The sequence below is a fragment of the Pogoniulus pusillus genome, chromosome 25 (assembly GCF_015220805.1).
Source record: "Pogoniulus pusillus isolate bPogPus1 chromosome 25, bPogPus1.pri, whole genome shotgun sequence".
NCBI classification, from domain to species: Eukaryota; Metazoa; Chordata; class Aves; order Piciformes; family Lybiidae; genus Pogoniulus; species Pogoniulus pusillus.
Window position 1 is genome coordinate 6,596,417 of NC_087288.1, and position 23,364 is coordinate 6,619,780.

Consider the following 23,364-nt stretch of genomic DNA (forward strand, 5'->3'; position numbering starts at 1 on the left):
GGCAATCAGTGCTAGAGAAAGAAGTTATATGGCTCTCATAACATCTTTGGCTTCTCAATTAATTTTCCTGGACATTTAGGAGTGGGTAGAGTGAGGACAGCCTCTCAAGTGAGTGTCCTAACTGGGACTGTGTATTTGGCACAGACAGGATCTTCTTTGTTCTAAATTCCTGTAGCATGAATGCCATTGCCCTGTTGCGTTAAATATGCAATCTGTGAGTCTGAGAGGAACCTTATTTTTCTTGTCAACCTCCAATTTTTTTAATGGCAGAGCAAACCAGAATGTACTCACAAGTAGGTAGCATTTAAGGTCTAAGAAGCCACCAAAAGTTTGAACTGCAATACTTGAAATGATCTCTGAGTATGTAATTAGAGCTTAACTATAATTAGTATCTCACTTCAAGTAATGTCTTGTCAATATCCAATACAGGCTTTGTTGTTGCAAGGTCCCTTTTTTCACTTAACACTTCTGTCTACTCCTTCCTTCAGCTTCCAGCCTTTTTGGGAACTGCTAGATGTACATCTTCCTATTTCAACTGACACAAAGTATTTGCATATTTGAGATAATGGCTTTACTTTGCATTTAAAGGAGCATCATAGAATCCACCAGGTTGGAAGAGACCTTCAAGCTCATCCCCAGTCCAACCTATCACCCAGCCCTAGCCAGTCAACTAGACCATGTCACTAAGAGCCCCATCCAGTCTTTTTTTTAAACACCTTCAGGGATGGCAACTCCACCGCCTCCCTGGGCAGCCCATTCCAATGGCAAATCACTCTCTCTGTGAAGAGCTTCCTCCTAACATCCAGCCTGTACTTCCCCTGGCACAACTTGAGACTATGACTGTGTTCATAAGCACAAGGAAAACTTGAGATGTAGTGAGTTTGAGAGTTTCTCAATTTTACCTCTCCAGTGATAATCTTGACAGATGTGTGTTGAGCTACCCCAGCAACTGACACATATCCCTGCTCACTGCAAGGAGCATGGACAAGATGTCCTTTGAGTGTCCTTTCCAACTCCATGCAATCTGTGAATCTGCCATTGTCATGAGGTCCAACATGAGATGGTCTCCACAGAAGTTGAAAACTTTCCCTTAAGAAAGATGACAGGCTTCAAAAGAAAACAGACAAACAAAACACCAATCACCCTACATGGATGAAGCAGTCCACGCTACCTCCGTGTCACCGCTCTAGATGCTGTTTATAGACCTGTGGTACATCACAGAATGGTTGGAAGGGACCTCACAGATCATGGGCAGGGATGCCTCTCAGCTAGGCTCAGCTCCCTCATGCCTCATTCAGTCTGGCCTTGAAGGCTCCCTGGGGGGAGGCATCCACAACCACTTTTGGCAACCTGTTCCACAGTCTTACCACCCTTGTCCTGAAGTTCTTCCTCAGATTGAGTCTAACTCTCCTCTCCCTCAGATTCAAACCACTGCCCCTTGTCCTGTCTAGACACCCTGATAAAAAGTCTTTCTGCAGCCTTCCTTTAGGACCCTTTCAGGTATTGGAAGGCAACTCAAAGGTCCTCTTGGAGTCTTCTCCAGGCTGAACAACCTCAGCTCCTTCAGCCTATCCTTATAGCAGAGATCCTACAGCCCTTGGATCATCTTTGTCATCACCATATTTTTTTCTGGAGACCCACATTGTACAAATTTAGCTTTGGCATGTTGTTTTGAGATAACTAGAAACCAAACAAGCAACCAACCAGGATTTTTTAATGTATTTTGGAAGTCTTCTTTCATTGACCCCTTTTTTTCTTGGACTTTTTTTTTTTCCACCTGCATTTACAAAACACTCAGTAAGGCAAATTTGCATTACCTAACAGAGTGGTAATTTTGCTGCCAACAGCAGTGGGGGTTGCTTGACTGCCCAGATGTAGTTTTTATCAGGTCACCTGCAAACTAGGATAGCTTGGTAAGAGATAGCAGGGTGCACAGGCATGGGTTTTGTGTTATTAGCTGGACTAAAGCCTATTTGTATTACAATCACAATTCTTGTCATGGACAGTGTGCTAGATGATATTGTGGTCAAGCACCTACATAACAGCTGAGCCAGACAGAGTTATTAAAAGCTTTGAGTCTTCTGCAGGTGCTGTTTGACTTAGTGTAGCTCTCCAAAAAAAAAAAGGATTAAATGAAGATAACTTGCAGTTGTTTGGTTAAGGGTAAAATCCACAGCATCTAGGTCAGTTGAAGTGTCATGGAATAGCCCAGCAGGGTAATAAGGATTCTGTGGTCTTCCAAACAAGAAAAAGATGCATTAGAGGAGTTTTTGCCTGTTATGTATTTCTACCCATTGTCATTAGATACTATGATTACCTCAACATTTCTGAGGGCTTCTCCCAAGGAGTATTTTATGTGCTGTCATTTCACAGAGGAAAAAAAAAAAAGTTCATTTTACAGCTTTGCAGATTGCATTGGGCCAGTAGGGACCCTCAGAAGTCATCTTGTTCAACCCCTCTGCACTCAGCAGGGACATCAGCTAGGTCAGGCTGCCCAGTGCCGCATCCAGTCTGATCTTCAATGTCTGCAGGGACAGGGCCTCAGCCACATCCCTGGGCAACCTGTTCCAGTATTTCACCATCCTCATGCAGAAGTTCCTCCTAATGTCCAACCTAGATCTCCCCTGCTTCACTTTGAAACCATTGCCTCACATCCTAATCACCACAAGCTCTTCTAAACAATCTCACCCCAACCTTCCTGTATGTCCCTTTCATATACTGTAATGCATCTCTGTGGTCTCCCTGGAGCCTTCTCTTCTGCAGGCTGAACAGCTCCAGTTCTTTCAGCTTGTCTTCATAGGAGAGCTTCTCCAGCCCTCTGATCATCTTGGTGGTTTTCCTCTGGACTCACTCAAGCAGCTCCCTGTCTCAAGATGCAGTGAAGCTATGCAAACCTGTATTTTATCTTACTGAATCTCTTTTGATGGTAGGTTCTTTATGGCAGAACTAGTACTCAGCTTTTCTAAAATCTATGTCTCAAGTCTCACCTGGGAGTTGGTTGTCCTGAGAAACCTTTGCCCCAGAGAGCTTTCACTGATGGTTCCAAGTTAAATAATCTTTTTGCCCATAGAGTTTACCCCAACAAACCCCAAACAAAAACCACCAAACAAAATATGACTCCAACGCTAAAAGAAAAACCTGAATTTTAGGATGTATCCAAGTCAGAAAATGATCTTTTTCTCATCCACAGGCTTTTGACTGACACTCAGAATGCTATCAACATTCTCAATTTATTGTTCTCCTGCACCACAGTGGAAGTATTTTGGCTGCTCATTTTTATCTTCTGGAATCTGTGTCAAGCCGATAGTGGAGCAGTAAATCGTGTTAGTTTTATAGTGACCTATATCATGTTTTGATGTATGTTTTGCTGTCTTTTGCACCCATATTGAGTGGGAACAAGTCTCTTTTGTGAATATTCTTTTTTCTTCTTCTTCTTCTAAGTGATTTTACATAGTAAATAAAATTACAGTGTGTTCTGTGGTTACATGTATTAAATTTAGGTTTCTGCTTATTCAAAATGTGATAAATCAGAGACCTCACTAATTTTTAGGAGCGTAAAGGAGACACTCTTCCCAGTTGCTTACAACTTCTTTGCTCAGACACTTTGTAGAAGCAGAACTTTATCTGAAGCTTAATTTTATTTCCTTTTTCAAACTGAAATGGAAAAAAATAGTTTCTATTTCCTGAGATTCTCTATCCATCCTCTCTCCCTTTCTTCCTACCATGCACACATTTCGAGGTAAGTGTCAGAGGCATTGATTTTCCCTCTAGGAGCACCTCACTATCTTCTTAATGATTGCCTGTCTGGCAGCTGATGAGAGTATTTTCCTTCTGCACTTAAAGGAAAAAAAAAAAATAGTCTTATCCAAAGCCCACTGCATGTGATGAGTCTTTTAAAACGCTGTGCCTTTGGATCCAAACCAAAGGCACAGATTTGCCTCCCATGTTGCAAGCTGCCAGTGCAACCTCAGCCTTAGTGCTTTGAAGCACTTAGGAGGCAATAAAGAGATTTTGGTGTCATTGTTGCTCCAGCAGGATTTTTCTGAAAACACCTTTGAAATGCATTCCTCCTACCCTTACAAGGTTATTAACCTAATGTTGCCTATTTTTTTCATGTTGGGACCATGCAGTGTTGTACAGAAACATTTTTACATCATGGAACTTGCTGACAGCATTCACACTACATTGTGATTAACGTAATGAAGTGCATTAGTGCATATTGCTGTACAAATGCACTATCTGTGTTTCATTTAGAGATATTTGGCAGGAGCTAACATGGCATGTAGATTAGAAAGTGAAATATGTAAACAAACACCCACAACAGTACCGAAATGTCTTGAATTGAGCTGCCCAGGGAGGTGGTTGAGTCACCATCCCTGGTTGTGTTTAAATGTCATTTGGATGTGGTGTTTAGGGATGCAGTTTAAGGTGATTCTTGCAGAGCAGGGTTATAGGTTGGACTTGGTGATCCTGAGGGTCTTTTCCAACCTGGATGTTTCTGTGGTTCTGTGAAAATCACTGATTTTGTTCTCTTTTCCTCTCAGGGACCATATCTGTGAACACGCTGCGTACACCGTACACTGCACCAGGGGAAAGCGAAATCCTTGACTTGGATGATGACTTGTATCTGGGAGGCTTACCAGAAAACAAAGCAGGCCTTGTCTTCCCAACAGAGGTGTGGACAGCACTTCTCAACTACGGCTATGTCGGCTGCATCAGAGATTTATTTATCGATGGTCAAAGCAAGGATATTCGACAGATGGCTGAAATTCAGAGTACAGCAGGAGTCAAACCCTCATGCTCAAGAGAAACTGCAAAGCCTTGCCTTAGCAACCCCTGTAAGAACAATGGTGTGTGCAGGGATGGGTGGAACAGATACGTTTGTGATTGCTCTGGTACAGGGTACCTTGGCAGATCGTGTGAAAGAGGTAAGTTGCAAGAGATGGCTGCATTTCTGTTTTATAGGCTTCTGCACAATGAGTAAATGTAGTAAAATATCATTGACTCTCCCGAGGCACAAAAAGCATCTTGGATGTCACTTGATGTGAGGTGGAGCCCTGCTCTAGACCAGGAAGAAGAAACTCAGGAGGAAAGATCTTAGGAGAGTTTCTAAGATGTGTGAGGAACTATTAGTTGACTATGACAGAGTCAGTAGTGCAAAATGCCTCTGAGGAACACCTCCTGCTGTGTCTCATCACACGGTGCTGAGTTCTGAAAAGCTTTGTGAAAGCAATTTCAAATGTTGTTGCCTTGCTAAATGGTGATGTTTCAATTCCAAACTGAGGGCTTGTTCTCTACTCCTTTAAATCACACAATCACAGAACGGTAGATTAGCCAGTCCAATGCCCCTGCCAGAGCAGGATCACCCAGGGCAGGTCACACAGGAACATGTCCAGGCAGTTGTGGAATATCTCCAGACAAGGAGATTCTACAACCTCTCTGGTCAGCCTGCTCCAGGGCTCTGTTGCCCTCACAGTGAAAAAGGTTTCTCTTCTGTGTGTTCCCTTCTGAACCTCCTCTGCTCCAGCTTGCACCTATTGCCCCTCGTCCTGTCATTAGACATCACTGAGCAGAGCCTAACTCCATCCTTCTGCCATTCACCCTTCACATCTTTATCAACTTGAATGAGGGCATTCCTCAGGCTCCTCTTCTCCAAGCTGAGGAGTCCCAGCTCCCTCAGCCTCTCCTCACAGGGAGGTGCTCTATTACATTCAGCACCTTGGAGGTTCTGCACTGGGCTTCAGTGCTGAACTCCACAGTAGCACTTAAATCCTTGGCCAGAACTTCAGCCATGAGTCAGAGAGAAACAATCACTGTAGAAGTGTCTATCTCTTACTCAATTTTGTCTGGGCCTTTTTGTTCATTTTGTGTTGTGTTTTTCATTCAATTTGAATTGGTTTTGTTTGTTTGGAGGTTTGTTGATTTTGTTGGGGTTTTTTTGGTGAGGTTTTGTTTCTTGTTTTGGTTTGTTTTTTTGGAGGGTGGTGTTTTTTGTTTGAGGGGTGGGGGTTGAGTTTTTCTGTTAGTTTGGGGTTTTGGGGGGTTTCTTCTTTGGTTTTTTTTTTAGTTCTGTCATTTTTTTGTTTGGGATTTTATTTCACAGAATCACAGACCCTTAGGGGTTGGAAGGGACCTCCAGAGATCATTGGGTCCCACCTCCCTGCCAAGGCAGGACCCCCTAGGATAGTTTGCACAGGAATGCATCCAGGCAGGTTTTGAAAGTCTCCAGAGAAGGAGACTCCAGAATCTCCCTGCTTGTTCCAGTGCTCTGCCACCCTCACTGTAAAGAAGTTTCTCTTCATGTTGAGGTGAAACCTGTGTTCCAATTTGTAACTCCTTGTCTTGTTGCTGCTGAGCACTGAAAAGAGATTGGCCACATCCACTTGACACCCACCCCTTAGATATTTGTACACATTGATCCGATCTCCTTTCAGGCTTCTTTTCTCCAGGCTAAACAGCCTCCGGGCTCTCAGTCTCTCCTTGTAAGGGAGATGCTCAAGTTCTCCAGTCATCCTCATGGCTCTCCACTGGACTCTTTCAGCAGGTCCCTGTCTCTCCTGAACTGGGGAGCCCAAAATGAGATCCAGTATTGCAGATGCTGTCTCACCAGAGCAGAGCAGAGGGGGAGACGAACCTGGACACGCTTTTCTTGATGCACCCAGGATATGATTTCCATTTCTTGTTTTGTTGGTTGGTTTGTTGGTTTCTTTTCCCCAACAAATATGCCTTTGGCACCCAGCCAATGATTCGGAGCTCTCCAGATTGTTCTGTTGCTGGTGGAGTGAAGCTGGCAGGGGGCATAACCGAGCTGTCTGAAGCATTACCAAAGCCTTCAGTTAAACATGTCCTGGTGTACCACCCTGTGGCTAAATTCTGCTATTACAGGTGACAGAAGGGAAAAGGAGCATTATTTTTCCCAACTTGAGAGCAAGGAAATGTGTACTTTAGAGACCAAAACTCACTCAGAGTGGCAAAGAACTTAAAAGCAGACTACACCATAGCCATTTTTCATTGAAAGATCCTTATATGACAAGCAGTAATATTGTCTGCTGAAACATTTATCTTGCAGCAATGGGACAAGGGGCAGTGGTTTGAAACTGGGGCAGGGGAGATTTAGGATGGACATCAGGAGGAAGTTCTGCACAATGAGGGTGGTGAAATACTGGAACAGGCTGCTCAGGGATGTGGTTGAGGCTCTGTCACTGGAGACATTCAAATCAGACTGGATGTGTCCCTGAGCAGCCTGATCTGTCTGGAGGTGCCTCTACTGATTGCAGGGGTGTTGGTCAAGATGACCTTTGAGGGTCTCCTCCAACCCAATGCGATCTGTGATTTTTTATCTCCTGTAATTTACTTTCAACTATATTCCAATAGAGAGCTTGGGGGTTTTCTCCCAGTTCATTCTACTAGTGGGAATGTTGGTCCTGTGGGAATGGTGTTGGCTTCTCTACAATGCTATTTGGTTGTTGTCCAACAGAAATATGTGCTGCAGTTCAGACAGTGTGGGTTCATTTCCTACTCTTGGGTTTCCCTCTCCAGAGGAAACTACACTGAGTGGAGAACTCTTTCCAGTAATATTCATGCCCCTAATGGCCAAGTGTTAATAAGATTATAGCTTTTGGGATTCTGGAACTGATGTGCTGGCATCCTACCACACAGAGTTATTGTAAGCATCACCCATGTGCATTAACTGATAAACTTCTGTATGCAGTGATAGAAGCAACACAATTATAATTGGTCCAACTAATTAAAATAAAATAGGACCCTGTTAGTGTCAACAAACAACAGAGTTCCACAAAGAAAAAAGAAAGAAGCAGAGTAAAATATTGGAGATTAAATAACTGGACTATTTAACTCGGTGAGAAGTGATTTAAGGTATCTTCAGTAAACCAAAGCATCATTTATTTTTCATGCTATTTTCATCCATGTGTGGATATCTCATGTGCAACACAGGATCTGAAATAATTTTGGTCAGCTCATCAGTGCACAAAAAATCTTGAACATGTCTCAGTTTGATTTGATTTCAGTACCATTTATACAGACACACACACACGTGTGTGTTATTGCAAGTTATTCTTGATTTTATTCTTCCTTTTCAGTAAGGTTAAACATCAGCACAGTCTGTAGATTTGCTTTAGTGGATTAGGGGAAATAGAGCAGATGGGTGGGCAGATGTCATAGCAATATAATTTGGCTTCCTATCTTACTTTGATTGTGGATCACAATATGTGAGTGCCTCTTGGCAAAGCCTTTTGCAGGTATATCCTTTTGACTGCATAGCAAGGAGCAATGCACAAGAGGGAGATTCATCAAGCAGTGATAAGACAAAAAGTAGGCAGTCAAAGAAAGATTTACCAAAGGGACATTTCTAAGGAGAAAATAGATTTAAATTGGAGTGTGTGTGCGTGTAGATTTATATATTGTACATGCACACACACCCATATGCACAGATAGACATTCAATAAAGGAATGTAGCTTTCATTCCTTGTGTTACCTCTGGTTTAAAGCAGAAGAAATTAATAAGAACAAAACAATGAAACAACAAACAAAATCAGCAGCAACAACAGCAAAGCAAGCAAACATTAAAAAATCAACCAAACAAAAAAACAATGACAACAAAAATCAACAAAGCCAAACAAACAAAACAGTGATATCATAGAATGGCTCAGGTAGGAAGGGACTTCAGAGATCATCTACTCCAATCTCCTCACCATGGACAGGGACACTTCTCAACTAGATGTGGTTGCTCAAGGCTTCATTTTAAGAGGAATCATTTTAACTTCTATTCACATACCTGGTAACTTGTTGCACATAAAGAATAGTTTCCATCAAGCCAATGGGTGGGTCCCTTGTGATTTCCTTGCAGCTGCACAGAAGTCAGGCTAGCAGTGCTTAGCTGAATGCACTCCTGTGAAGAGAACAACCCCTATAAGTTACAATTTGCATCCCCAGCATAATTTATCAATCTCTAAATTATATTTTGCTGTGTATTCCTTGTTAATAACTCTCTGCATTTACTGCTCCCCCCTCAGAAATAAATTGTAATTAATCACTAAATCCATCAGTTTGGAAAAGACTCTCCAAAGCCATCTAGTCCAACAGCCCTACAGTCAGCAGGGACACCTCCAACTGAAGCAGGTTGCTCAGAGCTCCATCAACAAGATTTTGTAAGGCTTTTGTGCTCTTTGTCTGTTTAATGCTCTTATGCCAACGCTGAAGTGAGAGCAAAATTATTGTTCTCTGCCATGGAAAGTCTGATTCTTCTAATGAAGAGCACATTCTGAGCTAAACTTATGGTCTATTAGCATTTAATCTAATAATTAAGAGAAAGCTGAACAAGAGAAATAGAGTTTCTGCCAGCATTTGTGAGAACAGTTAGGAATGTAGAACTCAAAGAAAGATGAGATGCACAGCCCTTTGGAATCAGTGGGTCCAGAGAAGGAAACAGAACAAGTGAAAGTTAGGTGTAAGAATTACCACAGACATTTAGCCAAAATGTTCCTTTGAGATTCTGATAACTGGTGTAAGCTCCTCTGCTTCTCCTCAGTCAGCTCACTATCTTACTGACCAGACCTTGCAAATGAACAAAGAGGTTCTCCAGTCTGAGGGTGGCAAGACTCTGGAATAGGCTGCTCAAGGAGGTTGTGAATGACCCCTCCCTGAGTGTGTTCAAGGCTATCTTGGATGAGGCCTTGAGCAACCTGGTCTAGTGGAAAGTGTCTCTGCCCCTGGTAGGGGGTTTGGAACTGGATGATCTTTAAGGTCCTTTCCAACCCAAACCATCCTGTGAATCTCCAGAGGTTCCTTCCAACCCCTACCATTCCATAAGTGATTTGCAGAGGTGAGAACAATGCTGAGTCAAGTGGAAGAGAAGCTGGGCTAGGGTGATGACTCAGATGGCAAAAGCCAGCTGGCCAGCTTTAGAGCTAAAAGGACACAATATGGGCAAAATATCTTTCAACTTTCTTCACAGAGCAATCATTTCATAATGGTTAAACAGCAAAAGCTTTTCCTAGCAATACTTGTACCAGCAGACTCATTTCCTGTGAGTGAGTTGCACAGAGCTGTATTTCTTATTTTAGGAACATGTAGTGTCTCCAGTCTTCAGTCACAGCTCTCAGGGCAGTGCTAAATTTTCTTTGATCAAATCATTCCTGTTTCCTAGCATTTCTGTGGCTCGTTTGGGTTTGCTTGGTTTGGTTTTTGTTTTCTCAATGCCTTTGTACTTAGAGGAGCTGGGGGACATGTGGTGGGTTTTCTAATTGCCCCAGAGCTTTTAAGTCATTTGATCTTCTATTCTGTCTCCTCACTCTGTTCTTGGAACATCTGTTTTCAAAATGACTGGCACAGTATGGTTTAGGAGGATTGAGTATCTAATCACATCAGGTCTGTTCACCATGATGTTAAATACTCATAGGTCATCTCTGATTAAATAAGAGCAGTTCTTTCTCTCCTCTTTCTGTACTTTTCTAAAAGACTAAATAATTCTAGGCAAGCTGGCAAACAGCACCAGTGCTGATGCTGACAACTTGCTTTTACGTAGTCAGATGACAATTTATTAGCAGCAGACCTCTGGTGCTGCTAAAGGCTGCTTGTCCTGGAACACCTCCTTTTGCTTAGCTTCTGAAAACTCTAAATACTCTTCACTTGGAACAGACAAGATCAAAAAGTTTATTTTACATTGGCATGTAACTTCAAATTTTATGCCAAGTTCCTTTAATTATCTAAACTTTCTTCACCTTGTTCTATATCTCAGGAGCTTTTCATGCACAAACTAGGCAGCTAGATAGAGATTCACAGAATTGTAGAATGGCTTCAGCTGGAAGGGACCTTAGAGATTATCTACTCCAACCTCCCTGCCATGGACAGGGACACCTCTCAACTGAACATGGCTGCCCAAGGCCTCAGCCAATGTGGCCTTAAATATCTCCAGGGAGGGAGTATCTACAACCTCTTTGGACAACTTGTTCCAGAGTCTCGCCACTCTCATACTGAAGAACTTCTTCCTAGGATCCTGTCTAACCCTGCTCTCCCTCAGCTTCAAACCATTCCTCCTTGTCCTGTCTCTAGGCACCCTCATGAATAGTCCCTCTGCAGCCTTCCTGTAGGCTCCCTTCAGGTATTGGCAGGCAGCTCTAAGGTGTCCCCAGAGTTTTCTCTTCTGCAGGCTGAACAACTTCAGCTCCCTCAGCTTATTGTGAATCCCTGTTTCTTTCCACCATCCTCAAAACTTAACGATCAAACATTCAAATCACCTCCCAGTGAAAATTCTTTGACTTGAACTCTCTTCTTGGGCTGGTGATAGTTAAGTGTCCTATCTGCTCCACAGAAGAGTTTCAGATTTAGTATTTGCTGAAAACTTTGCAATGTGCATGGTGAGAAATCAGCAAATGTATAAATCACATAATACTAAAGGTTGGAAGGGACCTCTGAAAATCAGGTCCAGCTCCCCTGCCAAGCAGATTCATCTAGAGAAGGTCACACAGGAACATGTCCAGTCAGGTTTTAAATGTCTCTGGAGATGGAGAAAGCTTGTTGAAATGTACCCCATTCAATCAGCACCATGCCCCATTGCCCTCTTGAGACATAAACCCCATTTTCCTCTCCTTTGGTGCAGGAATATGGACAAAGAACTTCTGGTTTACCCTAAACTGCAAACCTGGGAAACCTTTCCCTGTGCAGGTTCTATGAGTGTGCATTCTTCTCTGCAAGGAAGCAGCTTAGTCTTGCCACTTCTCCTCGTGAGCATTTGGCAATAGCAGCAGGGAATCTGCGTTCTTCTGTCTAAGATCTGCCACGTCAACATTAGTAATCTTTCTTTGGTGGTTTTTTTTTTTTTTTCTCTCCCAATATCCAACTCTTTTCTTGAAATATTTATTGGGGAGGTCTGGAATTATTAATGAGCATACCATCTTCTCATTTTTGCCGCCAATACGCTCAGAGAATTAATGGAACATTTTGTCCTTCCACGGACTGTGTAGGCTGGAAGTCCTGAAGAGCTGATCTGTCATCAACAGTATACAAGACAGGCAATGGAAACAGCTTTGACAAACTGTCCTAAGTATTTATGATTTTAAAAGTATGCTGACACCATCAGTGGGAGCAATTTTATGCCAGTATTTATTTATAGACTCATAGAATGGTTGGATTTAGAAGGGACCTTAAAGATCATCTAGTTCCTACCCCATTGCCATTTCCACTAGACCAGTTTGCTCAAGGCTTCCTAAGTGCCTCCATTATACTACAGCAAGCTGAGGCTCCCCATGGGCATTCTCTGCTGTGTTGTCTTTCTTCTTGGTGCTCACTGAGTCTGTTTTGGAGCAAGTAACTGATACTTTATTCATAGAATCAACAAGGTTGGAAGCGACCTCCAACATCACCCAGTCCAACCTATCCCCCAGCCCTATCCAGTCAACTAGACCATGGCACTAAGTGCCTCAGCCAGGATTTTCCTGAACACCTCTAGGGACGGTGCCTTCAGGATGGCCTCTTTTTCTCATAAGGACTCTGTGGCATCCTCTTTAGACTCCATCATTTACAGATTAACAACACTGGCTTGGAGGACATCCTGAAAGGTCATCTTATCCGAACTCCCTGCACTCAGCAGGGACATCTCCAACTAGAGTAGGCTGCCCAGGGACACATGAAGCCTGATCATGAATGTCCGCAGGGACAAGGCCTCAACCACATCCCTGGGCAACCTGTTCCACTGCTCACTGTGCAGTGCTTGATCATCCTGCAAGAAAGGTCTTCCCAAGAAATTTCAGAAACAAATGTGCCCTTTGTTTTGGGGAACTGCTGTGCCTCCCTGTGAGTAGAAACCAGTCCTCCTGCTACATTTTTCACTACCAGCCTAGAGGCTGGTGGGACAAAAAAAAAAAGACCTGTGGCTGGTTGCTCTGGGGTCTAACAGTCTGTGGCCACTCCATGCCAGAGCCACTTGCCAGGAAGGTTTCCTGTAATGCCTGAAAGTGACAGTTATGTGCTTGTCCCAGGGGTTTTAAGATATTAACCTTAATATGCCAAGTCCAGTCATGACCCCTGTGCTGAGGCTGTCATAATGATCGTGTGAATGTTTTGATTCTACCATATTGCAGTCATTGTGGTCATGCAGCAATCTGGGCTCTTCAGCCTGGAGAAGAGAAGACTTCAAGGAGATCTTGTAGTAGCCTTCTAGTATCTGAAGGAGGCTTACAGGAAGGCTGGGGAGAGACTATTTAAGTGACAAGATGAGAAGTAGTGAGTTTAAACTGGAAGAGGGGAGATTTAGACTAGATGTTAGGAAGAAGTTCCTTACAGTGAGGATGGTGAGACACTGGCACAGGTTGCCCAGGGAGGTTGTGGATGCTTCCTCCCTGGAGGTGTTCAAGGCTAAGCTGGATGAGACCTTGAGCAACCTGTTTTAGTGAGAGGTATCCCTGTCTGTAGCTGGGGGGTTTGGAACTGGATGATATTCGAGGTCCCTTCCAATCTAAACTATTCCATGAGTCTTCCTGTGTCAGACCAGGTGACTATAAATTTACCACCGTCTCTTGGAGCGGTTTCGATCAACGTAGTGCAACCCTTTAACAACTGCTTTTCTTCTCCATGTGTTTTCAGAGGCAACCATTTTAAGCTATGATGGAAGCATGTTCATGAAAATCCAGCTGCCTGTGGTGATGCATACAGAGGCCGAAGATGTTTCTTTACGGTTCAGGTCTCAACGAGCTTACGGCATTTTAATGGCGACCACCTCTAGGGAATCTGCAGACACCCTGCGCTTAGAGCTGGATGCAGGACGAGTCAAACTGACGGTCAACCTAGGTAACAAACTCTTCCTCCAGGAAAATTAACTTCCTTTTGTTTTCTTTCCTTGCATTTTTCTTTTTCTTTTTTGCTTGCAAACATTTACAAAACAGCCTGTTTTAACATCCAGAGTAAACCGAAATGATCTATAAACACCTGTCAATGCAACGATTGCATCTGTCCCTACACCAACCCATGCCCATCCTTAGCCTTTGTTTGGTTTTGGTTTGGTTTTGGTTTTCTTTTGGTATCCTTTATGTAGTCTTCACACAACCTATCACAATATTTTTGTACTCTTGTGTGTTCTAAAAAGAGAAGACTAATTCATCAGTGGTATTTTTTGGGGGGGGGGGGGAGGAGAGAGCTGCTAAATTATTCTTCTTCACTGGGAGAATGTTGGTCAACCCTGCAAAAATTCTTCCCAGCAGCAATTCCCCACTTTAAAATGCGTGAGTAGAAACAACCTGGTATGTAGGTCAGCTTTTACCTCCACCAGTTAACGCACGACGCTCAAACCTATCGAAGCATTTCTCCTTTTAACGCTGCCGACGTTCCAGTTGGATAATTCCCACTGATGGATTCCTTGGTCTCCTTTTTTTAGGTGTCCAGTCTGTAGTTTAAAATCCATCTCCTCTTTTTTAAAACGATTCTGTAGTGGTATTATTATTATTATTATTATTATTATTATTATTTTGCTTTTGGTTTGGTTTGTTTTTTTTCTGTTCTGGTAGTATCGAACGATAACACAACCCTTCAATGCCCAAAGACTGCGGCCCTCAGCAAACAGCCGTGTGAACACAGGAGCCACAAACCCTTTTACAGAAAAAACAAACCCCAAACACCCTGAAAAGGCCAAAAAAACAACAATCTCCAAACTGCCTTTCTTAGTTTGAATAGGCAAAATGTTAGGTTCTGGTTTTCAGTTGAAGAAGCGTAGGGGGAGAACATAGTAAAGGAATGAAAGCGCGTCTGCTGTGCTGGTGAATAAATCCACGTCAGGAGCTGCAAGAGCACAGCAGTGCACTTAGGGAGGTGCACACTCCTCAGTGGAATGCTGTTTTTAAGGGGAATTGAGTATTTTCCTTGTCTTCATGACAGAGAAACTGATTTCCAGAAAGCGTGGGGCAGGGGAAGAGTGGGCAAAGAAAACAAGCGCCTAACCCTCAGCTTCCTAAAGGCGTTGCTCACTCAAACCACCCTGATGGTGGTTCGATTTCGGCTGAGAGAAGTAGTCAAGGCTTTCCTTGTCTCCTTTTCTCCTACAGTCCCCTCTAGTGCTGAGCTGGGGCTGCTGCAGGCTGCAGCCCTTCCCCTCCCCCGCCCCCGCCTGCTTTCTGTGAAAGGGGATGTGCGGCCGCTGCTGCTCCCTGGCTGTTTGCAACCACTTTTCTGATGCGGTTGACGACACATGGCAAACTCAGCTATATGGAAACAAAATCTAGGTTCAATGGTATATATGTTCCTCAAAGGTGGCACCCAGGAATAGCTGGCCAAGTAGTTCTATATAGCAGGAAAGGCAGGTAGCGCAGCAGAGCAGCCTGCTGCACATCAGGGCGTTCTCTCCATGCACAAAACGCCACCCTCTGACAGGTTTTGCCCACTCCTGTAGCTCAGCAAAGACAAAAAATCCTTGCCCTAGCAATACTGATTTTTCCTTCCAACATCTTTATTTTTTTTTATCTCCTTTGCCTTTCTTTTTATTTTCCTTTTTTTCCTTGTCTTTACCTTTTTTCGTCTTTCCTTCTCCTTTTCTTTTTTTTTTCTTTCTTTTTTTTTTTTTTTGGTTGTCTTTACCCTTTCTCCTTTTCTTTTTCTTTTTCCTTTTAGTCCTTGTTCTTTTCTTCCCCCTTTTCCCTTTTGCCTTTCCTTTTTCGTTTTTTTCCTTTTTCCTCTTCGTCCTTGTCCTTTTCTCCTCCTTTTTTTTTTCTTTTTCCTATTCCTTTTTTTCTTTTTCCTATTTCTTTTCTCTCCTATTCATTATTTCTTTTTCTTACTCCTTTTTTTCCTATTAATTTCTTCTTTTTTCTATTAGGTTTTTCTTTTTCCTATTTTTTTCCATTCCTTTTTCTTTTCTTCTCCCCCTTTCCCCTTCTCCCCCTTTCCCCTTCTCCCCCTTTCCCCTTCTCCCCCTTTCCCCTTCTCCCCCTTTCCCCTTCTCCCCCTTTCCCCTTCTCCCCCTTTCCCCTTCTCCCCCTTTCCCCTTCTCCCCCTTTCCCCTTCTCCCCCTTTCCCCTTCTCCCCCTTTCCCCTTCTCCCCCTTTCCCCTTCTCCCCCCGTTCCCCTTCTCCCCCTTTCCCCTTCTCCCCCTTTCCCCTTCTCCCCCCTTTCCCCTTCTCCCCCTTTCCCCTTCTCCCCCTTTCCCCTTCTCCCCCTTTCCCCTTCTCCCCCTTTCCCCTTCTCCCCCTTTCCCCTTCTCCCCCTTTCCCCTTCTCCCCCTTTCCCCTTCTCCCCCTTTCCCCTTCTCCCCCTTTCCCCTTCTCCCCCTTTCCCCTTCTCCCCCTTTCCCCTTCTCCCCCTTTCCCCTTCTCCCCCTTTCCCCTTCTCCCCCTTTCCCCTTCTCCCCCTTTCCCCTTCTCCCCCTTTCCCCTTCTCCCCCTTTCCCCTTCTCCCCCTTTCCCCTTCTCCCCCTTTCCCCTTCTCCCCCTTTCCCCTTCTCCCCCTTTTCCTTTCCTTGTACTTTTTTTTTCTTTTCTCTTTCCTAATTTTTTTTTCCTCTTTCCTCCTTTTTCTTCTTCCTCCTTTTTTTCATTTTATCCTTCCTGCCTTTTGCTTATTTATTTTTTCCTAGTCAGGCAAGGCAGTATCTGAACACAATTCTCTAATAGTTAATCAGCATTACCTGCCACTATTGTCTGCATCTTAACCTAGCTTTAACCCCAGTCACTGTCCATTTCCGAAGCGTACACCTGAAGCCAACATCAACCCGGCACCCCTCACCCCTGTTTCTAAATCTGGGTAATGAGCCTTCTGTTTTACTACTTCTAATTTGGAGATCAGCCTTTGAGGTATACTATCCACAACTGGTCCAAGGTGTCTGCCTGTGGCTTGGCTTGCTCTAAGACCCATTGTGACGGAGCACTTTCTAATTGCACTGAGAGAAATTACCTGTTCTTTCACAGATGGGGAGAAAGCTGCAGCCTGCCTCAGCTAAGCATCTTTGACATCTAAACCCCGATTGATCTCTTTGATTTTTCTCCCCCCACGCACCCCACCACTTAGATTTGTCACCATGTAGCTTTGTTTGAAATTGGCCATTTTTTTGACCCTATTTGTCGTTTCTATTTATAAAGATTTCTGGCAGTAGATCTGGGTTCTAACAGTATGTAAAGACTGATGATCTGGAGTGGCCATATTTGCATGTGTCTGTCCCCAGAAGGGTGGACTGTGATTTTATTGGATGTCTGCAGCTATTACCTTGAAGGATAAATTTTCATTTTTCATCTATTCTTCCCCATCTAGACTGTATCAGGATTAACTGTAATTCCAGTAAGTGCCTATTCCAACTTTTTAAAATGTTATTCCATCATTATAAAATATGCAAAACTTAGATGAAAAGAAAGAAAGAAAAAAAAAGAGATTGTGGACAGCTTGCAAACACTTGATAATTTATTAATGAAATGTGATGGTTAATTATCACTGTGTAAAAAGTCATCATATATTCCAGTCTGGGTTTGGGTGGAGTTGGGTTTTTTTTTTTGTCCTGTTCATAGGAGATAACTTTTACCTAAAATATTTTAAAGAGTAAAGTATTCTACAGGTTGTAAACATATGTAAATAGAATGATACCTGTAGTACTATATTGTTCTAGCCTGGCTAAAGTCTTTGCAGGAGCCACAGAGTTTATGAGCCAGGATTTTTGATAAGCTGTTCCATATTTTCCCCTGTGTCCTCCTCCTAATTTTCTCAATTATTTTTTGACAGTAAAATTATCCATAGCACAAGAACTTCTATTTTATAACCCTCCCTAGACAATTGATTGTATTTCCTGGCTGCTCCTCACACAATTGGTGATGCTAGATCTTTGTTTTCTGGAGATTGCCATAAGGACATTATTAAGCCTGAGAATAACCATATCTTTATGATGATTTTTTACACTCTAATCATGTAAAAACAAGCAAATGAGCAACAACAACAACAAAACCTCTTAAATTGAACAATTTTTCTCTGTGATATGCATGTTTATGAAACAGAGGGAAACATTTGCCTGATGAATGGACTAAATTTTAACTTCTCTGATGTTATTTGGATTAAGAGGCTGTAATCTGAAAGGAGAGAAAGGACTGTGATTTTATTTTGAGTCTAATGGAATTCCTGAATGGTGTCAACAAAATTATCTATAGTAAGTATGGTAGATCTGAGTGTTGGGTTGTTTCCCCCCTGCCCCTTTCTTTTCTTCCTAACAGGTTTTACAAGCCAGAAGTCTGGCTTTATGAATATAGAAACAAAGCTCAACGACAAACCACATAGGTGGAATTGGTAGCTGTGAAAGAGTTTCCTAAAAGACATGAACATAGCACCCCATAATAATTTTATACTCCTTAAAGAAAACAATAGGGAATTGCAGTTATTTATAACACATCATCTGCTAATATCTATTTTTTCCCCATTAATAACTACAAGATGAAAATACAGCATCTGTGATTAAAATGCAAGGCTTTCTCAGGGCAAGTTTTTAACCTAAACCATTCTTAAATCCTTTCAGTGCCATTTAAACCATGTTTAAATCCTTTAAGTGCAGTAAAAGAAACGCTTAGATGCAGCAAGGCATCAAGATAGCTTCCTCATATTTAAAAGAGTAATACCAAAATATAAAACTGTCCAATCATAAACCCAAATATTTCCATCATCCATTGCCAAAATGTTTAAGCTCATGAAAAAAGAAATCACAGAATTAACTAGGTTGGAAAAGACCTCTAAGATCATCGAGTCCAACCTATCTCCTAACCCTTCTAATTAACTAAACCATGGCACTGAGTGCCTCATCCAGCTTCCAATCCCAGAAACGTTTTGTTGGTCTGTCACAGGGCACTGGGTTTGCTTTTTACTTTTTTTTTGCTCCTGACAAAATCCCAATTAGTAAAAGGCAAACAACTTTTTTGTGAGCAGCAATGTCACCACTTTACCTCCTGCTGCTTAATTCCTTTTTTCCCCTGAGGGAAGGAAAAAAAAACCTTTCCAAACGTATTACTTTTCTTTTTCTTAATTTCCTCAGAAAATCAGAAAATTCCCCTTGAAAATCACTAACACAGTAACAAACAAACAGAAGTCACTGAGAAAGCCATCGTGCAACAGGTGGTGTGGTTTTGGTTTATTTTTAATCTCAGGTGGCCATAAGAATAAATATAAATGACTTCTAGGTTCCATTTTATAAGCCAGTTGGGGATCAAAAGAGGACCTGCAAATACAAAGTAAGTAACAAGCCTCTAATTAGAGGATTGCAAAGAAGAGGAGTAGCGGTTACAAGTTCTTGGTCTCACGCTGGAGCAGCATAACCTTTGCATAAAGTATCTTTGGTATCAAATACTCGTAAGTTATTTTCCATTGCAGTTCTTTTTGGTTTCGGTTTGTTTGGGTTTTCTTTTGTTATTAGAAGTGAGCTGTTACAATTAGCTCTGTCTCCCCTCGGTGCTTCCATTCAGCACAGGGTTGTGTGAGCTTTTGGTATGGTAAGTACTACACTGCTTTCTTACCGGCACAACCAGGTAATATTTCATGAGCCATTGCTGTGTTTTAGTCTTAGGATTGCAGTGAATTATTGTTCTGAAGCAGTCCTTTAGAAAATGCTTCCTTATTACACAACAGAATGGATTTTGGGGGCAAACCCTTTCAAAGCAGCAACATCCGGAAGTTGAATCTTAATTTGCTCAATACTGCAATTCAGTGCCTACCTTTTGGGTCTGCTGGGGGCTTGGATGTGTATCAATCCTGATGTTATGTGGGTAGAAGTGAATCAAGTTTTCATCTTGGAGAGACTTCTTTCAGATTTCTGTTGCTTAGAAATGAGTCATCTTAATATGATTTCACTGTTGGGTCTGGAATACTATTCGTTATAGCTAGGCTAGCAACAGAAATGAGGTCAGGATGAAACTGTCTGGTTTGGAGACACAGCATTCAAATAAAAACAATTAAATGGTCTGAATTTGGAGGGAATATTATCTGAGTTTGGAGAGACATCTGGTTAGAGTTTGGAGAGACAGCATTAAAATAAAGTTAAATTCTCTAGTTGAATTTGAAGAGAGCATTGAGAAAAAAAGAGTTAAATTATCTGAATTGAGTTTGGAGAGACATCATTGAGGGGAAAAAAAAGTTAAATGATCTGGTTTGAGTTTGGAGAGAAATCACTGAGGAAAAAGAGTGAAATTATTTGGTTTGAGTTTGGAAAGAAATCACTGAGGAAAAAGAGTTAAATTATTTGGTTTGAGTTTGGAAAGAAATCACTGAGGAAAAAGAGTTAAATTATTTGGGTTGAGTTTGGAAAGAAATCACTGAGGAAAAAGAGTTAAATTATTTGGTTTAAGTTTGGAGAGAAATCACTGAGGAAAAAGAGTTCATTTTTTTGGTTTAAGTTTGGAGAGACAGCATTGAGGAAAAAAGTTAAATTGTCTGAGTTTGGAGAGACAGCATAGAAAAAATCCAGTTAAATTATTTGGTTTGAGATTGGGGAGACAGCATTGAAATAGAAGTTAAACCAAAGATGAGCAAAAAAGAGTGTTTTGCATGGGAGAAGGAAAGGAAAATATGAATTGAAGCACTTCATTTCCTACAGTGAATTACAAACATAGGCCACAAATCTTGCACTTAATCCTCCCATTTTCCTTTAAGGGCAGCCTGAAACCTACCTTCTGCTCACTGCATGCAGATCGAATGATCAAGTGTTGGCTGGTCAGGGCTGAGGATTTGGTGCTAACACTTGGTCATGCACTCACCTTTAACCAGTGTCCTGTTTGCTGAAGAGGTGGCATTTTGTGGTCTTCCTTCTTTGGAATAGATGTTGTTCAGCTTACAAAACATTAACCAGATGTCAGGATGCTGCTGAGCTTGTGTCTCATTAACAACATTATGGAGATTGGTCACTTTGTGCCGATTTTGTGACAATACAGAAGTCAGAATGGTTTTATTTTGTGATAGAAGACTGATACTTTATGAAACCTTACAGCAACTAGAAACTGCCTGATGCTGATCAGAAAGAAGCCATTGCTGATATGTTGGGGTTATGCATCTTTAAATCACTTCCATTGTACTCTTCAGACCCAAGTTTACAAAACAAAATTGCCTGTTCAAGGCAAGATTGGACGTGGCACTTGGTGCCATGGTCTAGCCTTGAGCTCTGTGGTAAAGGGTTGGACTTGATGATCTGTGAGGTCTCTTCCAGTCCTAATAATACTGTGATACTGTGTGATACTGTGAAATAAATGGTCCTTTGAAACTACAGGTACATGGAGGTCAGTACTGAGGCTGACATCAGGAGAAAAGGGAGACCAAGGTAGGAAGAGAAATGGTTTCAGTACCAGTTTTCAGAGGCTGAGAAGTAAGACTGAAGGAAGTGATGCTGGTTCGAATAACACAAATGTGCAGCACTTCTTGACCCTGGTTCTGTAAAGAGAATCTTAAGTTGATGGCTTGTATGTTGTGTACACAGTCAATGAGCTAATGCTTAGAAATTCCTTAGTGCTAATAAATAAATAGATATTTTTTGAATGCTAAAAAAGTGAGAAATGCTAAAAAAGTGAGAAATGCTAAAAAAGAAGAAATGCTAAAAAATGGGAAATGCTAAAAAGAAGGAATGCTAAAAAAAATGAGAAATGCTAAAAAGAAGGAATGCTAAAAAAATGAGAAATGGTAAAAAGAAGGAATGCTAAAGTATGAGACATGCTAAAAAGAAGGAGTGCTAAAAAATGAGGAATGCTGAAAAAGAAGAAATGCTAAAAAATGAGAAATGCTAAAAAGAAGGAATGCTAAAAAAATGAGAAATGGTAAAAAGAAGGAATGCTAAACAATGAGAAATGGTAAAAAGAAGGAATGCTAAACAATGAGAAATGGTAAAAAGAAGGAATGCTAAACAATGAGAAATGGTAAAAAGAAGGAATGCTAAACAATGAGACATGGTAAAAAGAAGGAATGCTAAAGTATGAGACATGCTAAAAAGAAGGAGTGCTAAAAAATGAGGACTGCTGAAAAGAAGGAATGCTAAAACACGAGGAATGCTGAAAAGGACTGCTAAAAAATGAGACATGGTAAAAAGAAGGACTGCTAAAAAATGAGATATGCAAAAAAGAAGGAATGCTAAAAAATGAGACATGCTGAAAAGAAGGAATGTTATTAAAAACATCTTTTAAAAGTGCTAAAAAATGAAATGCAAAAAAAGGGAAATGCTAAAAATCGAAAATGTTAAAAAATCAGACATGCTAAAAAAAAAGCTAAAAATTGAGAAATGCTTTAAAAAGGTATAAAAAACCAACAAACACTAAAATCCTGGAATGCCTAAAAAAGAAAATAAAGCTAAAAAATAGTAAATGCTAAAAAAAAAAGAAATGTGAAAAAAGATAAATGCTAAAAAAAAGGGGAAATGCTAAAAAAAGAATGAAATGCCTAAAAAGAAAAAGCTAAAATGGATGAATGCTAAAAAAACCAGAAATGTGAAAAAAGATAAATGCTTTAAAAAAGAAATGCTAAAAAAAAGAAAATTAAATGCTTAAAAAATAAAGCTAAAAATAAATGCTAAAAACCCCAGAAATTATATTAAAAAAAAAAACTAAAAAAAAACCCATAAATGTTAAATGAAAAAAAAATTAAAAAAACCTTAGAAATAAAAAAGAAATACCAAAAAATGAGAAATGCTAAAACAGAGAAAAATGCTTTGAAAATGCCCCAACACTAAAAAAAAAAAAAAAGCCAAATGATAGGGGAAAAAAAAAAGCTAAAATAAATTAATGTTTAAAAATAGAAAGGCCAAGAAAGGAGAAATGCTAATAAAAAGAAATGCTTTTAAAAATAAAGCTAAAAGTGATAAATGCTAAAAAAAAAAAAAACAGAAATGATAAAAAAAATCTCTGAAACAGCTAAATGCTAAATAAAAGAACTGCTAAAAAAGCTTAGGAAAAAAAAAGAAATGCCCAAAAAAAGGAGAAATGCTAAAAACCCACAAAGGCTAAAAAATATTAATTGAAAAGGGGAAAAAAAAGAACAGAAAAGAAAAGAATGCCTCATTGCTGTCTACAACTACCTGAAGGGAGGCTGTAGCCAGGTGGGGTTGACCTCTTCTGCCAGGCAACCAGCAACAGAACAAGGGGACACAGTCTCAGGTTGTGCTGGGGGAGATCTAGGCTGGATGTTAGGAAGAAGTCCTTGGCAGAGAGAGTGATTGGCATTGGAATGGGCTGCCCAGGGAGGTGGTGGAGTCACTGTCCCTGGAGGTGTTGAAGAAAAGCCTGGCTGAGGCACTTAGTGCCATGATCTAGTTGATTGGCCAGGGCTGAGTGCTAGGTTGGAGTGGATGATCTTGAAAGTCTCTTCCAACCTGGTTGATTCTATGATTCTATGGCCTTAAAAAGTCCCAGGGTATAAATCAGCAGTGTAGGA

General features: G+C 41.3%; 1 protein-coding gene across 38 annotated transcripts in view; it reads left to right on the forward strand.

Moving 5' to 3' along the window:
• NRXN1 (neurexin 1) overlaps nt 1–23,364 on the forward strand; it is an 841,287-nt gene that overhangs the window by 325,197 nt on the left and 492,726 nt on the right. For 28 of the 38 annotated variants that reach the window (XM_064164296.1, XM_064164294.1, XM_064164293.1 and 25 more), the window contains 3 exons: nt 4,545–4,928; nt 13,600–13,803; nt 17,245–17,271. In XM_064164296.1, coding sequence (XP_064020366.1) covers nt 4,545–4,928; nt 13,600–13,803; nt 17,245–17,271 — 615 coding nt within the window. Of the gene's footprint in view, nt 1–3,190; nt 3,390–4,544; nt 4,929–13,599; nt 13,804–16,904; nt 17,334–23,364 lie in introns of those variants that run through there. The other 10 variants (XM_064164266.1, XM_064164276.1, XM_064164286.1 and 7 more) reach the window with 3 other exon arrangements.